The sequence below is a fragment of the Odontesthes bonariensis genome, chromosome 9, assembly GCF_027942865.1.
Source record: "Odontesthes bonariensis isolate fOdoBon6 chromosome 9, fOdoBon6.hap1, whole genome shotgun sequence".
In the NCBI taxonomy this organism is placed as follows: domain Eukaryota; kingdom Metazoa; phylum Chordata; class Actinopteri; order Atheriniformes; family Atherinopsidae; genus Odontesthes; species Odontesthes bonariensis.
The window spans coordinates 6,099,443-6,117,119 of record NC_134514.1 but is presented as its reverse complement, the minus strand read 5'-3'; the positions used below and the strand labels follow the sequence as shown (position 1 = coordinate 6,117,119).

The window sequence follows — 17,677 nt, the reverse complement described above, 5'->3', positions numbered from 1 at the left end:
AATGCTTAGTTTTGAACATGTTATTTTAAATCATTCAACAAAACTTTGATTTAAATTCTTCTTTTTGTTTGGCAGTCCACATGTCTGGCCAGTCACTATTGATGTCTACAGAAAAACAACAAAAATTATGCATATATCTCTATCTCACACACCCACTCACATTATCGTGATCATAATATTCACCAGCAGGACATACACACCCCCCTCTTTACATTAACAATCTGGGCAAAGTGAGGCTCCACTTCTATAAACTGGAAATGCATTTAACTGCCTTTGAATACTCTGACCTGGTGGTGGTAGCCTGGCTCCTTGTGTCTGCCCACACCGACTTGCCTGGTTGGGAGCTGCCAGGGCTGCTGGTTTCATGATTGGGGTCTGTTTGGGCCTGATCTGGGTCTGACTTGTGCTTCTTTACAAAGAAGTCTGCAATATTTCCCGTTCTTTTCATTGTTATCTGTCCCTACACAAAATAAGGCAGCCAGGTTAAACCCCAAAATTGTGTTAATCTTAAACTATTTGTCTCCATTCTTGTGCTTTAACTTACTTTAAAATCAACTACGAGCCTAGCTACTATAAAATTAAACATCATGTAGGTCAGTCAGGTGAAGTAGCTTGGCTAAAGTTCTACTTTTAGACCTTTATAATAACAAACAAGCTTTCATGGACATTGATATAATCGACGGGCATTTGTTACAGTTTCATCTAACGTTATAGTCTAGTATGAAATCCGTACGAACTGTGTTTATTATACAGTCACCACGGACACTTTGGGTGTATTGGCTGATTTTCTTTTCTGTTTGAGGCAACCAGAATACACTGCTGAGAAACTCCTGAAATAAAACAGACGGTCTTTATTTGGCAGACATCTGAGTAGTAAAAAGGAAGATTACTACAAGCTTATCAAACAATCAATTGATGAGTGAGCTTGCCATTGGTAAGTCTCTCTCACAAACACACACACTGCAACCTAGGCGCAATGTTGTAAATATTGTAAATAATTGTTGTAAATAATAGGCTGATTTAATTAGCCTAGTCTGTAGTGCAAAAAGTAGTTACTTTGACGTGTAGTGTTAGCGTAGTGATTTCTGAGTTTACAATGCTTTCCAATGACACGGAATGTTCGTGTGTAGAGTAGAGGCTCCAACTGACAGAGTGGAAGAATACAGAAAGTTGGCTGATTTATTTAGACTAGTCTGTAGTGCAAAAAGTAGTTACTTTAACGTGTAGTATTAGCGTAGTGTATGGATTCCCATCTTTTTCTGTCCATGCAAATAGGGATCAGATTGAGAATAGGCTACTAATTACAATATTGGATAATAAAAAGGCAAGGCCTTCAACTTCCCTTTGTATATCCGACTGTACTGTCCGGAGGAGACAGCAGAAACAGGCTGAGCAGCAGTGTCTCGAGATGTTTTTCATTTCGCTTTCATTTCTGATGCAGCGTAAGCAAGGTCCGAACTGCTGACTCAGCGTTTGGCTCGTCAGGCTGATGTAAAACTTCCAAAAAAAGACCAGTTACTCGTTTTTAATGTGTTGTTTAATGCAGCATGAAAATAAAATGTCCAAAAACAAGTTAAAGAGGAAACGGAACCAAAGGCCAGAAATGATGCAAATGGGTAAGGGGTTAGGAAAAATAAGCATATGGGAACCATAGCGGTGTGTCTCAACCACACATCTCTTGCCCAAAGGGAAAGTTCTTACTCAGCATTTCATGACTGCTGCCTGTTTCCAAACCAAACATGCGTTTTGCTCATGCTTATGATGTTCAAAGCATTGTACATGGCTAATGTACCTGCTCTACTCGTCTTTGCTAGATTGGGTAAGATCTGCCCAGCTATTCCCATACAGTAGACCTACTAGTGAGACTACTATATAGCCTGATATATTTCTTTGGTTAGCTGTTGGGGATGTTTTGGTGTTATGTTAATGATACAACGTGAGCCAATGAGCCATTCATATGTAGGAGTTTAATTTTTTATTACACAATATGCCAAACTGACACACACTGGTGTAATTTCAACACCTCTTGTGATTTCTTCCATTTGTTGGGGTGGAGTTTCAAGATAAAGCCCTGTGATTATGTTATAACACGTTATGTCTTCAAGAAGCTAGTTAGCTCGGGAGGAGATAGAAAGCAAGATAGTTTTTAATCAAAAGGAGGGTGTGAAAGTGTTGAAGTCAAAAAGTCTGTGGAAAAATGGACTTACTTTTCTAAAAATGTATCGTATAAATGATTTTGTAGCTCTGAGTAAACTTGGGTAGATGTAGGCTGCAGTGAATAAGCAGAACCATGTTGGATTTAAAGCCCTTTATTGAAAAGAGTTTTTTTTTTTACGAAGAAAAGGGAAACGTTGCAGAACTGCTCCAGAACAGTTTTAGTAGCTTCAATCACTCCACACAGTGGCATCAAACGTGTTCATTCTTATTTCCTGCCTCCAATCTTTCAGTCTGCTAAGCGCCCTGCAGACTGTCGTATTAAATGAATTTAATAGTCCATTGCACTCACAGCACACAGGTCAGAGCGTAAATTATGTCGAATTCCAGCAGACTAATATGACCGTTTGTGGAAACACTCCAAACTTTTCTCCCTGAGATGAGACGCGTAAAAGATTTGCGTTGTGGTTGTGATCATTTAAGAAAGTGATCCACATGTGACTATGGGAGCCAGCTGAAAACACTCAACACTGGCCTTACTCCAGGGGTGGAGCAGCTCCCTCAACACTTACGGATTTTACGTGACAGAAAGCACAAAGAAACCTGCATGTCTGCTGGAGGCTGATTTGTCAGCATTGGCAGGATGTCGTCTGACAATACATCAGAGCATCCAATCACTCAAAGAGATGCAAAGTAGTACTTACACAATTTAAGAGGAAAAAAATTAACCTGAAGACTCCCAGAAATGGGCAGTTCATTGTTTTGGTAGCTCATCATTCTTTTAAGGAAAGAAGAGGTTTGTGTTTTCACTGAATGAGCGACTGTTCCAAGTGCAAAATACTTGATCAAATACAGCACCGTAATACGTGTTGAGTTCAAGAGTTCCTAAACAAACTCGTGTGTGATGTAACGCTGGCTGTTGAGCTAACAGAGGTCTTTATGGTCTGTGCTCTGAGTCAGCGGAGTGCTGTAGTCGGAGTCCCAGTCCCTCTCAAAGACGGCCTTCAGCTGTGATTGGACGGTTGGCTCCAGGGACTGCGACGCCGTCTGGTTGACGACCAGCGCTGAGCCAGCTGTGTGCACAAAGTAGTCACCTGACCAGTTCGACGTACCTGAAGACGGAAATACACGGATTAGATTTGAGTCCATCTATGCTGATGATGAACGAGTGAAAACGTTGAATGGAAATTAAAGCAATTAATAATCGATTCAGTTTGGTTTCCACATTTTCTCCAAGTATTTTTATTAGGGCTGGGCAACGATTAAAATTTTCAATCTAATTAATCACATGATTAATCACGATTAATCGCATTTGTACGCAGAATCCAAAAATGAATGCAAAAGTAGCGTATAGCTTTTAGCATTTAGTTTTATTTTAAATGTGCTGCCATATGAATGAAAGTGCCATAACATTTGTTAAAAAGCCCAAAAAAATAATTAAAAAATAAACAAATAACGAGTTAACTCGCCCAGCCCTAATTTTTATCTTAACGTCCTGTGAACAAAATCCCACATTTTAGGGGAAACAGATTTAAGTATGTGGTCTGTGGCCTTACCTATATATGCTACTTTATCAGTCACCATGTACTTGTTGTGGTTAACTCTTGCAAATGGGATCTCTTTCTGCGTGGGGTTGGCAGGTACCACAAACAGCCTCTGGAGAAACAAAGCAGGAGGTCCTCACATCGTGATTACTGCATCGTTATATGCATAAACTCCTCTCAGAGGGAGAGGACACGTGACCTGCACCGGGCGTCGGAAGAGCCACTCACCACCTGGATGTCCAGTTTGCCCGTGGGGTCGTGCACTGAGGCCAGAGACTTCAGGAAGGGAAACATGAGGGGCTGACTGTGGGCCCAGCAGCTGATCAGCAGCCGCACTTTGACCCGCTTCTCGTACGCCACTCGCCTCAGCTGGGTGTCGATGTCTGCCCAGTACCTGCACAGAGTGGGACAACTGAACTCAAGCAGCTGTCTCATCAGCCACATCATTTTAACAAACCAGATAAAGCATAGAAAAGCAAAGCAGTGGGGCCTTTAAATATCACCACAGATACGTGTGTTCATGAGACGCGTCGCTCGCCGAGCTAAAATCTGAAGAAGTTGTTTCCCTGCAGTCTGAACAAAGGTACCTTTTAGGGCGAGAAAACTCCATGGTGGGCAGGTAGTTCATGACGGCGATGTAGATGAAGCTCTGGGCGTCTTCTATCACACTGAGGACGGACTGAATATCCGGAGTTCGACCAGCTGCGCAGAAAGATGGAGGGGAACTCTGAGGGTGACAGAGGAGAGACATCCGGTGAGCCATTGGTCGATTTCTGCATTTCAAAATGAGATGAGCCGAGATGTCTCACCGACAGATAGACGTCGGACGGCGTGTTGTTCAGGGGCAGCTGCAGGGGCGTGTCCTTGTTGTACAGCGTGGAGAAGCTGGATGGCCAAGGCGACGGGATCGACTTACTCTCCCCCAAGAACCAATAGGCTTCAAAGATCTTCCCCAAGTCTTCAGCCAGACAGCTGCAGTTGTAGACCACTGCGCCCAGCTCCTTCACCTGGTGACCAGCAACAAAACGAGAGAGAAAACAAGAACAAAGTTGGAACTGTGAAGCTTTGGATTACATCCAGCTTGTTCTTGATGAGCTTTGCAGAGTTCTGGGATGCAGTGGTTTGAAAAAATTATTAAAATAAAAAGAAACTGTTTGGAAGGCTGAGTGCAGCTGCTAGGAAAGCAATAACAAGGAAATGGCTTAAACCAGATACCCCATCTATTAGGGAATGGTATGATATTGTATATGAAATCTATCGAATGGAGAGAATTACTTTCTCTGTGAGGCTGACGTAACCTGTGATAATAGTATGATTGACAGGTAACGATCCTAAATAAAGAAAAAAAGAAAGAATTATTAAAACCAGCAAACTTCCCTTAGACTGGGACTGACGCTAACAGGGCAGAGGAAATAACTCTGCTTGGCTTGGATCACACAACAGATACAGTAAAGACTCCTTACACTTCTCTTATGATCACAGTAGTGTAAACTGGTAGATCAATGCTTTTTATTGTGTTTATAGGATGTATTTTAGAGTGTTGGTTTAATGCATGCATCATCTGTGACCTGAAGGTTGTTGTTTTTGTGTGGAGCTTCTGTTGCATGATGTGTGGTGGACATTTTCCATGCAATTGACATCTAATGCTGGACATAAGTTGACATAAAGCGCTGAGAAGAGAACCCCACGGACCCGGCCACTTGGCGGATGATTGCGCACTGGCCCTTGAAGCCCATTTGAAGACTCCTTGGGTTGTTGACCGCTGCACTTTATTTGTTTAGCCTCTTTTCATCCTCTTTTATTTGTTATATTTTAATGGTTTTAACCTATGGCTTTTTATTATTTTTGATCGGCACATTTTATTTTTTTTTGGCTTATTGCTTTTTATTTGGTTTTAGTCTATTGTCTTTTATAATTGATCTGAATGTAATATTACGGTGAATCTCAAATTTCTGTGGCTGCCCATTTCTCGACAGTGAAATCTTTAGCTGGTGTTACTTATCGATATTTAATTTTGTGTGACTGCAGCAAACAGCTTATCGATCTACAACAACAACGTTTTAAAGTCTAAGAAAGTGACAGAGAGTCTGAGCTGCTCTGATGTGAAAAAGTAGGCTGTTCCACAACTGAAAAGGCTCTGACACCCCTCACCTTTCACCCGGGATCTAGTGACATCCAAAGGCAACTGATTCATAGACCTCGGTGCTGTGGATGGAGCATGAGGCTTCAAAAGTTCAGACAGGTGAGGTGGAGTTTACTCCTTTGAGACTGTTAAAAACAAATTCTACACTGGATCCTGTGATGAACTGGGAGCAGAGCATGTGAACGGAGCGGAGCGCAGCGCAATTCCCGCTCCCCGCTCAGGAGGATGTTCGCTCATTCGCTCCCCGCTCAAAGTTGAGCCAGGACGCTCCGCGCTCACCTTAATTTTCCTGCTGCTCAGGCAAAATCGCTCCACGCTCGCTCAAATTTGCAGGAGAAGGAATTTTCTGACATTTTTACTTCATGTAATTATGACAGGGCCCTGGGACACACGGCGTTTGATTTAATGATGTGACGGTGTATTGTCTTATTTAACTGGCTGTTAAATTATCGCCAATCTGACGTACAAAAAATAATGTTTAGAAAATGTTGGGCGCCAGGTGGAAAACTACCACGTCAGGACGAAGCCCACCAGATTACTCAGCTTAAATATGCATCACACGACACAGCAAAGAGAGAGCGCAGGCTGGGCTAGGCAGGAGGAGGGAGAGGCGTGCGTGTGTGTGTGTGTGCGTGTGTGCGTGTGTGTGTGTGTGTGTGTGTGGCCGCGAGAGCATCAGCAGAAACGGAAGCAAAGCAGAGGAAACGAGGGTCACGGTTAAAACTAGCACCTGAGCAGTCAGCTTAATTCAGACAATCAGAAAGGGGAACATGTCTTCACGGTACCTGAGCTGTTCCGAGCGTTCCCGTGTCCCAAAACTCCAGACGAAATACACAATCCACGCTCGATAGCGTTTGTAGGCCCTACAGTTCGGGTGTTTCCCTGTTTATTATCCGCACTCTCTCTGCAGCTAATGCTAGCTCCGCCACACATAGAACACACCGTTGCGCCCTCGACTTGAATTGCTCACTTCCTCATTTACTACGGGTGACAAGGCCCGCGTGGCTGCTTGTCCCCAGCTGTAAACGTAACATCTCGCTCCATTCATGTTGCCCCGCGTTTCCTATTTAATTATTAATTTATTACACTAGACTACATTAAATCAAAAATGTTATTTTACAAATTTTATAATCCGACATTTTTAATTGACGTTGTGAGCGCATCGGAGCGAACTGGAGCGGAGCGAAATCCTCGCTCCGGCTTTTAAATTGAAAACCGCTCTCACCATATTTCACCGCTCCGCTCCACCGTCCGCACCGTTCACATGCTCTGACCGGGAGCCAACGAAGCGAGGCCAAAACTCTTTGAAGCTCGTCTTGATCACTGAATTAATCCGTTTAAAGTCAGAGTTTACACCACAAGTGGCCGACGGTCAGAATGTAGAGGTCCAATGACACCGTCATACCCCCAAAGTGAGCGTGTGTGTGTTTGCACCTGCGTGAGGGACCTCCAGTCCATGTTGGCACTGCCGATGTAAATGTGCTTCTTGTCTACGACCCAGAACTTGGTGTGAAGGACGCCGGACGTGAGCGCTCTCATGTTAACTGTCCTGATATCGGCTCCTGAAACGGACCAAAAGCCAAACGTGAGCTACTGTTCTGAACACCAAAGATGATTCATTTTAAAGATTAGATCTTGTAAAGCTCAGAATGTGTTGTTTGTGAGAGCAAAACAACAAACTGACCCTCAAACACTGTTAATGCACAAGCCCGATTCCCATAAAATCGATGTTTCATTCACAGCCGAAGCCACCGAAAGTTAGTCTGGTGTTTAACTGTCAGACCAAAGTGTTTCTCATTGGTCCTCTGCTGGTTAATATGCTTTAATCTGTGTGTGAACACGTTGAGCTGGTGATAGAAGGACACTGTTGGCCCCAGAGTTTTATTGGTGGTTTCTGATGGTGGCAGAAGCTTAATTTCTGTGATAAAACTGGTGTCATGACTGTGACTTCTGAGGGAAAAGTTGTTGCATTTTTTGTTTTGTGTCTTATAACGAGGATATTTCAACCCAAACATCGGGTGACGCATCAGTGCGACACCCGCTGTTGTTTAAAGGGACAGTTCGCCTCTTTTGACATGAAGCTGTATGACATCCCATATTAGCAACATCATTTATGAACATGTTCTTACCCCCTGCTGCGTCCTGCGAGCCGAGTTCCAGCCTCGCTGGCTGGGGCTTAAAAAATAAAGTGTTTTGCTTCTCAAAACAATATGCGTTCAACAGAGTAATACATTTGCATCACAAAATCATTCTCCAAGAAAAAGTCAGACATCACAATCGCTTGGCCCTATTTTCTCTCCCTTCGTATCACTGCGTGCTGCCGACAGCCGCGCCTGTTACGGTGTTTGCTGCTCGGAAGCAGGGGACTGCTTGGTTTGTGTCTGAACTAGTGTGTCCAGTAATACAATACGAAGGGAGAGAAAATAGCGCCAAGCGATTGTGAGGTCTGACTTTTTCCTGGAGAACCATTTTGTGATGCAAATGTATTACTCTGTTGAACGCATATTGTTTTGAGAAGCAAAACGCTTTATTTTTTAAACCCCAGCCAACTAGCCGGACTACTTTCGTCAACACCAAAACGAGGCTGGAACTCGGCTCACAGGACGCAGCAGGGGGTAAGAAGATGTTCATAAATGATGTTGCTGATATGGGATGTCACACAGCTTCATGTCAAAAGAGGCGAACTATCCCTTTAATAAAGAAAGACAGAAAGAAAAAAGACACCTGAGTCGTTGAGCAGTTTGAGGTCGTCTTGTGGTTGGCTCTGCTGCGGTGTGTTCACTGCAATACGAACATGCAGCTTCCCTGATAACTCAGCGAGCCTGGTCAGGATGGCCTCACCCTGCACACAGCAACAGACACATCTGTAACGCTGCGTTCTGCAGTCCAACAGCAGAGAACAGACAGAATGAAACCAGGAGGCTCCGCTGACCTGCTGGGCTGTCGGCTCGTGGGTCTCGGTGTCTTTGTTTGTCAGCGTCCAGTAGAAGGAGGCGATGTCGACGCTGCTGCGCGCCTCGGCCATCAGATTGATCCACGCCTGGAAGATGGAGGGGTGAGTGGAGCTGGAGTTAAACACCAGCCCTTCAGGGATGCTCTCCACCAGAACAATCCTGACAGGAGAGAAGCGCGGAGATCAATAAGTATCATGATATTACAGCACAGATATGGTTGTAAACAGTGATAACATCACAGAGTTTATCACGTTTCAGGTGGAAGGAGCCTGGATACTTCGGCCCTCAGGTATTATTCAAGCTCTTAAAATGAGCATGACCAGCTCTGTTGTAGCTATCTGTATCTTTAAATCCCATTTTGGGTTCCTGATGTAAACTTAAACCTTAACTCCACATAAAAAAATCTGCACATCCACTTTGGGGCCCTGAAAACAGATTATTATTGTATGATCTGGAACTTTAACTTGATTCAACTGTGCTTTGAGCATTGAACTACAGTCGTTCACGTCACATTTGCTTACTTGCAGGGGTCTGAGCAGGACTTAGCCTTTTCCTGCAGGCGGCAGATGGCCGGAGCGGGACCAGAGGAGGCTATCGGGGTCAGGAGGTTATAGAGGGCCATGGAAGCCAGAAGCACACAGGCCACAGAGGCCAGAGCCATCAAACACCTGGCGTACTGGCAGAGAGGGGGCGATTAAAAGCTGCACATCATGGAATATGTGAATATGTACAACTGTGCTGTAACCTGTGCTGTATCATGGGCTGTGTTCGAAACCGCATACTTCTCCTACTAACTTTTTGAGTTAGTATGCGAGTTTGAGTAAGCGAGAAGTTCCCGGATGCATACTAGATTCTCTGAAATGTTGGGTATGCATCATGAGGTTACTACTCATACTCAAACTACCCAAGATGCAACGTAACGTGACGTCGCCGATCGTCATTTCCTGTCAAAACGGCAGTTACAAGCTAGCTACAACGAGGGTAGCTTCACTTCCTGTTTTCAAAACAAAAGCACCAATTGTATCGTAATGGTTTTCCCTATCATAAAAGGCAACGGGCATTTCATTTTGTGAAAATAACCTGAAGTGCGTTGCTCACTGCGGCTAGCTTTAGTAGCGCCGAATTCGTGGGAACAAAATTGTAAACAGCCGGTATTTTGTCAGATTTTCAACATGTTGGGGATCTAAACGACTACTGAAAATGTTTCAAATGTTGCTAAAGTTTACAGAGTTTAGACTAGAGCTTCAGCGAAATCAGCTTCAGGCCGGCTGATTTCGGCTTGGGCAGGAGCGAAATGCATTGTGGGTAAACGCTCTGCATACTGTCTGATCGATGCAGAATGGAAGTATGTAGTATGCGGTTTCGAACACAGCCCAGGATTCTTACATCTCTCTCCAAGTCCAATTAAAGCACTTTTCAAGCATTTTCAAGGTGACCTTGCAAGGTTTTCCAGCACCTCAGAGTGGTGATGAACTGCATATAGATTTAAGCAAGGAATCTATAATCAAAATGATCATTTCCACTTCCTCACAGCACAGAGTGAGATGTTCTGGTGCCGTAAGGAACCAAAATCAGGTTTTGTGGAAAGGAAAAGCTCAACAGGTGTCACATCTCTTTTTTTCTATCCTGTTAAATAATTTAAATGTGTAATAAGAGCAGTACGATTACAGTTTCAAATCCTGAAAAAAAACAAAACATAAAGTGAAGGATGTGCCTGTAAGAGGCCTCGGTAACTTACCACCTGTGCTTTCCTGTTGGATTCCTGCCCCCTCCACTCCACGCCCACCAGCTGCACAGATCACAACACATCAACACGATCATACAACCTTCGATGCATTCTCACATAAAACTGCAACCTAAACTTTCTTAAACCTTAAATGTTAAATCAGTTAAATCAAGAAAAAACTGAGGTCATTGTGTTTGGCAACAAAGAGAAGAGGTTTGCTGTCAGTAAACATCTTGAGTCTGTCTCTAGAAACTAAAGACCAAGTCCAGAACCTCGGCGTGCTGATAGACTCAGACCTGACCTTCAACTATCATGTAAAATCAGTCACCAAATCAGCCTTTTATCAACTTAAGAACATATCCAGAATGAAGGGTTTCATATCCCAAACGGATCAGGAGAAGCTGATTCATGCTTTCATCTCCAGCAGACTGGACTACTGTAACGGTCTCCTGACTGGACTCCCCCAAAAGAGTCTCAAACAGCTGCAGCTCATTCAGAACGCTGCAGCCGAGTTTTAACCAGAACAAAGAGATCACATCACATCACCCCAGTTCTTAAGTCTTTACATCGGCTCCCGGTCAGATACAGAATAGATTTTAAAGTTCTGCTGCTCGTCTACAAATCACGGAATGGTTTAGTAGAGTATATGCTAGCAGAGTATAAACCCAGTAGAGCTCTGAGATCTGCTGACTCAGGTCAGATAGTGGAGCCCAGAGTTCAAACTGGACACAGTAAAGCAGCTTTTAGCTGTTATGCTGCACACAACTGGAACAAACTACCAGCAGAACTGAAATCAGCCACAACTGTAAGCACTTTTACATCCAGGTTAAAAACATTTCTCTTTCCGTGTGCTTATGGTTGAGTTTATATCTTTCTTTTTCCCCTCTTCTTTGATTGCTTTTAACTGTGTTTTTAATTTTTATTCTATTTTTTTTTCTCTTTAAATTGCTTGTTTTTATGCTGCTTTATGCTGTTGTCTTTATGTAAAGCACATTGAGTTGCCTGTGGTATGAAATGCGCTGTATAAATAAAGATGCCTTGCCTTGCCTTAAATGCTGCCTTTGAAGTCAAAGCGAGCTGAAGCTGAAGTGAAACTATGAATAATCAATACAGGAAACTGTAAGTCCTTCACGATACTTTAGTTTCTCTGGTTATTTATAAAGCTCCGTGACTTCCTGCTTTTGCACCGTGTCTTACTGGACGTCCACGACTTCACAGAAAGACGATGACCTGGTGTGTCAACAGGAATGGGAACGTAAAGGGGCAGCCTTTAAATATAAAACAGATAACTCAGGGTGTCTTCAGTTTTAGGGTTATTTCCTATGTATATCAAACCCTGAAAAACCTGATAACAACTTAACTGGGTGTCTTCTCTGATGTATATTCCAGAGATGGGGACTCAAGTCGACTCGAGTTGCTGTTTTGATGACTTGTGACTTGACTTGACAAAAAATAAAAGACTTGAGACTCGACTCGGACTTGGAAGTTAAAGACTCTGCACTTGACTTGACTTGAGACACGATGACTTGAATGACTTGAGTGTTAAGCATCTAGCATAACTTCGAACTTTGTTCGTCATTTGAAGATCCATTCTGACCAGTCAGTGCTCGTCAAATTAGCTAATATTATCCTGTTAGCCTAGTCGGTAGTTAGCTAACGTTAGCTTGATATGATACGGGGTGGACAGGTTGGACACATTGGCCAATAATGTTTACTGACAGTTACTTATATCTTGTCTTTTCACTTTATTAAGAGCAGATTCTGCAGGTAAAATTGCAATAATAAGGGGACCTGACTTTGACTTGACTTGAGCAAGAAAAAATTACTTGGGACTTGAAAGCTAAGACTTGAGACTTGCACATGTGTGACTTGGTCCCATCTCTGGTATATTCTGCAGGTAGAACTTAAACAAAGTGATTTAAATGGGCGCGTTTCTACCAGCGGAGCTGCCACAGAGGCATAAAATAGTTGAAATAGTGCCAGACTTCCCTGCGTTGCACACATATAGACCATACTGGGATTCTCAGTATGTTTGGATGGTTTTGGTCGGTGCTGCTTTTACATTTAAATCAAACCCCACCAGGACTCGGCTGGAGGTGGATCAACACCAACCAAACTAAATTTGTCAAGTATGAACCCGGCCTATGTGTGCAACCACTTTTATCAGCTTTTTTTTATATCATTTAGTGCACAAAATGTCAAAATAAGCATGTGCTCAAAGTGGTTGTCAAAGGAAATGTACAGTTCCAAGATGTGAGCAATGAAATACGGACACGACTGAAGGTTTGAGTTTAAATAACCATGTGGAATCACTGTAAAAGAAATGAGGAAAAAGCACTTCACCTGGTCGTAAGGGATTTCTGTCTTCATGTCGACGGACGCAGCGAGATCTCTCTCAGACCGCCGTCCTGTCAGCTCGGGTCAGATGCTCCTCTGCGGCTCTGAGAGAAAACACGAGGAACAAAACACGTTACGTCACGTCTTCGAGTTTCTGTGCTGGACACGTCAGAACTGACAGTCTGACATGAGGAAACTGCGCAGCAGAGGCTGAGCTGAGTTTCTATCTGAGTAAGTAGCTGCATAGTTCTGCACTCAACACACCGCTCTGACTCCCACCCCTCTGTGCAACCTTTACAGATGCAACAAAGAGAAGCTTCCAGGTGTTTTCAGCCCGTATAAAGAGAATGAGGCGCACAAAGACACACGGCTCCAGCTGCTGGCGAGCCGACCACCACAACAACTTCACGTCGAAAACGCCAAACAGATAAAACAGCTTCAGGTCGTTTGCGCTTAAACTGAAATGAAGGATCGAGAAAGAGCTGAAGGTTTCATAAATGTAGATGTTTGGGTAATTAAATAAGAGAGGAAGTAGGTAAAGCTGCAATAACTCTGAGTAAGCAGTCACGAGAGTCTATGTCTCAAAGAAACATGTGACCCATTACTCCTGTTAAATTAAAGCAGCTTGTACATGTAAAGATTTCTTTTCTGAAATGGATTTAAGAGAAATCCACTTGACACTTTATTTTTTTTTTTTTGTTTATTTAGGAGCTAATGAACAGATTCCTTTGTGAAAAAAAAGGCTTTTTTTTTTTTGTTTAATATCACATCACAAAAGGCAAATTAATCCGATCACCTTTTTTTCTGAGTTTGACTTAAAAGGAAACTTCAACCACCCTCTGTCACATCATGTGCTCCCAATGAAGAGCTCCAGTATAAACACTGTTAAATCAGACATGCAGAGTCCAGTGTGCACTAAAAACCAAGTGAGGAGCGGGCGAAGGAACCCAGGAACACCAGCAGCATGAGGAATATTTATCCCTCAGGAAGGCTGCTGATACAGAAAAAGACTGAACATCATCCCCTTTAGCGTGGATTGATTTAAAGGTAACTTCCTCATTTCCAAGTCTTCAATCATTTCAGATTAGTCAAAAGTAAAGTTATTTTTCAGGTTTTCGTCATTCTTTACAGACTCAAAGCAGCTTCAGTCCCATTCAGAAACACTAACTTCAGAGATCATAATATCACAGCTCTGCCTCTGTGCTATTTATCCAGATTCTTTTTACACAAATTATGATGATTAATGCGCTTTTAACCCATTAGTGCAGGTTTCAGGAGCAGAAAAATGGTAATAACTGAACTCTTGTGATGAAAACTGTTTAGTCTGTCACGTAAATATCAAATCACAAACTCCAAGGGACAGAAATGTGTTAATTGAACTTATTAGGCACATTTCTACCACAATGGCTCACCTGCCTTACGCTCAATGGCAACTGGGAGAGGCTCCAGCGCTCCTGTGACCCTGATTTGTATTAATAGGATTTAGAAAATGAATTAAAATATATTCCACTAATCTTTGAGCATAGGTGAGCTATAGATAGAAATTTAAGTACATACTCATCAAGGGTCTGGTGAAAAAAGTAGACAGCAATCCACAGTGGATGGAACAACTCGATTCAAATTAAAATTGGTGGCTCCACATTTTAATAATCTGGCAGGTAATTTACTTAGTTATTTTCGGTTAAATCCCAGCTGAACGGACAGGAACACGTGAAGCTAGACAAGTGACTCAAGAGTTACGACTGAACTGTTTAAATGCGAATTTAACCGAATTAAAACTTGTTTTGAGAGCTTCAGAGAACATAAGGAAGGGGCAGCTGTGAAACAGATGGTTGCAACATTACATGAGTTGAAGAAGGCTCACTGGCTTCAGGAAATGTTTAAAAAATAGACATTTAGTTAAGAAATAATCGATTCATTGTGAGGCATCGTCTGAATGTGAATGTCCATTCATAATCTCTTAGTCATCCATCACGGTGAGTTTTGGCTTGAGAGACAGAATGGCTGACAGAGCAAAACAACAAAAACAAACACTTTAAAGCTTAAAAAAACCCGTCTACTCACCTGTTATCATGTGTACAAGTTAGTTAAAGTCCTGTCGATGTTAATCCCTCACAAACTACAACATTTACGGCGACAGTTTAACTGTAAACACGGTGGGAAAGTGTAAAAGAAACGCACTACTATGTTATTGTGCTGCTGTTACGAACTGGCTACATAAAGGACAGCGAGCTGGGAGGAGGTCATGTGATCTGTGCGGGGCAGCCAATTGGAGGAGAGCTGCCGCGCTGACGTCAAACATAGAAAATGGAATTTACATTAACGCAGTTCTCGTGTTCACCACTAGAGGCCGCCGTTCATCCATGACTACAGCAAAAGCTAACCGGCTTCTGGACGAGTACAGATTATACATTATACTTGCTTTGGGAAGCCTTGTCGGTCCACGTCAGGTGGGTTAAAGATGAATAAGTGTCAGCGTAGGACAGACATCTCACAACTAGACTTACCAAGCTAATACTCGTGCATGTTACATACTGTTAAAAATCACAATACATTGTATTCATTCCCCCTACAGCAGAATATGTGAGCTAAACTGTGAGTACTTTTGTATTGCTTTAACATTTTGGCAGAACAGACTTTCATGTTCATTTATTTAGATTAAAATGCTATTATAATATGTAGGACATACCTTTTTCTAGTGCAACATGGAAGAAAGTTGTGCCAAAATGGAATATACAGGCACACTTTATATGTGCGATCTGCAGCACTTTAAGTTGCCATGGCAGCATGAGCCACTCTTGGATGAGTTATGAAGTGTTTTGGTGCCCGTAATACATTTATTAGGTAGCTGATGTTCTCAGGTGTGTTTGAGGGCAAACTGTTGTACCATACACAGTATCTATCTCTATGCTAAATATAAAGTTTTATATTCAACAACAAGGTGAGTTAAATTGATTAAAATAGAACATTAAAATAATTAGAAAAAAAAGTGAAAAAAGTAAAACACAGAGAGACGTACAGTGCAGTTAAAGTTGTTTATCAAGGTCCCTTCAGTTAAATAAATGCAGTGGTAAACAAGAAAGTCTTAATGTGGGATTTAAAAGAGGAAGAACTGATGCCAACCTGCAGTTATCTGGGATTTTGTCCCATATTATATGCTCCATAAAAACTGAAAGTAGATTTTCCGTGTTTAGTTCTAACTCTGAACAGCAAGCAAACCTGTTCCTGAAGACCCGAGAGGTTTTAAAGGTTTGTAATGTAGCAGAAGATCTGCGATGAAACAATTTAAAGCTTTATGAACTAACAGCAGTGTTTTAAAATCAACTCTCTGATGGACAGGAAGCCAGTGTAGAGACCTCAGATGGAGTGATGTGATCCACTTTTCTGGTCGTAGTGAAGACTTGAGCAGCGTTCTGAATCAGCTGTCTGATCCATCTTTTAGGCAGACCAGGAAATGCATTGTTACATTATTCAAGTTTGCTGAGGATGAATGCATAGAGCAGCTGTTCTAAATCACTCTGACACATTAGACCTTCAATAGTTTAAATATAATTTAGATGATTGTTGGCTGACTTTATAACTGACTTGATAAGGCCATAACAACACCCAGATTTCTAGCTTGGTTTGTGTTTTTTTAACATCACCGACTAAAATGAAGCATTTTTCTTTGGCACCAAAGGCAACAATCTCTGTTTTGTCTGTTTAATTGAAGAAAATTCTGGATCATCCTGCTGTTTATTTATTTGAGGCATTTAATGTGAGTGTTTATGAGAGATTATAATCACCACGAGACAGAGATATTTTGTCTGAGCTAGTGAAAAACTTTACATGTTGAATAAAGAGGCCCCAGAACTGAACCCTGAGGAACTCCACGTGTTGTTGTCTGTCAGATCAAATGTGTAATTACCCATAGACACAAAGTAGAATTATTCTTTTAGGTAAGATTCAAACCAGTGTTAAAGCAAACAAAAACAAGATAATTATACATGTGTTGTCAGGGGTTGATGATGTACATTTCTAGTTTTATTCTTCTTTTTTTTCTGCTGGTGAAACAAACTTTATTCACTCAAACCACAAACAAAATACCAGATTGAACAACACTGTGCCAACAACATTGTTGGCTGATACTCAACATAAACTCAGCCAACCAAATCATAAAAGAAAATACCAACGGCCATCTTTCAGCAAGTTGAAATGTGTTCCTAATAAACAGACGAATCAAACGTCCAAACAAGCAACAGAAGTTTCAGTGAGGCAGACATGTTGTCTGAGGTCACCGCTGTAAACACAAATACGTTAGCTACATGCTAACAGCGAACAGGTGAATTGCCTTAATGTAAAGCTAACATGCTAACATCTGCCTTAGATTGGGGGGGGGATAGTGAGTGGCTAGGGGGCGGGGTCGTGATGTACCCCACCACATGTGCAGGATTTGGGGCAGGGCAGTAGACTCTGGGAGCGTGGCCTGTAGTTGAAAGCGTCCCCCAGTGTTTGGAGGGGGGGGGGGGGCAGGAGTGGTAGGAGGAGTGATGGGACAGGTGGGACGGGTGAGGAGGAGGGATAGGGGTTGTAGTCAGGTAGGCAGCAGAGAGCAGAGCTTCATAAGGCAGATGCAGCAGCGGGGGAGGGGGGAGATGAGTCTGATCTGGGTACAGGACAGCTGAGGAGGGGGCGGAGCCTGGTGGGGTGGGGCTAACTGAGGAGGAGGAGGGGCCTTCCAAAAAAGGGGCGGTTCCGCTGCCATGTCCCTCTATCTGTCCATCTGCTGCCCTGAAGGATTCTGGGTAGGAAGACGGGGGCTGGTGGGTGCCTCGGCTGG

The 17,677-nt window shown here is 42.7% G+C and overlaps 1 protein-coding gene across 1 annotated transcript; it reads right to left on the bottom strand.

Moving 5' to 3' along the window:
• Positions 1 to 2,293: 2,293 nt before the first annotated feature.
• pld3 (phospholipase D family member 3) lies at positions 2,294 to 15,087 on the bottom strand. Its single transcript, XM_075472853.1, has 12 exons — positions 14,923 to 15,087; positions 12,865 to 12,962; positions 10,534 to 10,584; positions 9,317 to 9,471; positions 8,774 to 8,954; positions 8,566 to 8,683; positions 7,276 to 7,403; positions 4,508 to 4,705; positions 4,286 to 4,425; positions 3,927 to 4,092; positions 3,711 to 3,810; positions 2,294 to 3,266 (listed from the first exon to the last, which is right to left on the bottom strand). Exons 2-12 carry the CDS (start codon positions 12,889 to 12,891, stop codon positions 3,079 to 3,081), a joined length of 1,452 nt encoding a protein of 483 aa, XP_075328968.1. The 5' UTR covers positions 12,892 to 12,962; positions 14,923 to 15,087; the 3' UTR covers positions 2,294 to 3,078.
• Between the last annotated feature and the right edge of the window lie 2,590 nt (positions 15,088 to 17,677).

Bases quoted from the DNA above. Each gene is read 5' to 3' on its own strand.
- pld3 (XM_075472853.1), bottom strand. From the start codon at position 12,891: ATGAAGACAGAAATCCCTTACGACCAG. The intron at 10,585-12,864 runs GTGAAGTGCTTT...TGATCTGTGCAG, and splicing joins CAGAAATCCCTTACGACCAG to CTGGTGGGCGTGGAGTGGAG. The intron at 9,472-10,533 runs GTAAGTTACCGA...CCTCTCTGCCAG, and splicing joins CCAACAGGAAAGCACAGGTG to TACGCCAGGTGTTTGATGGC.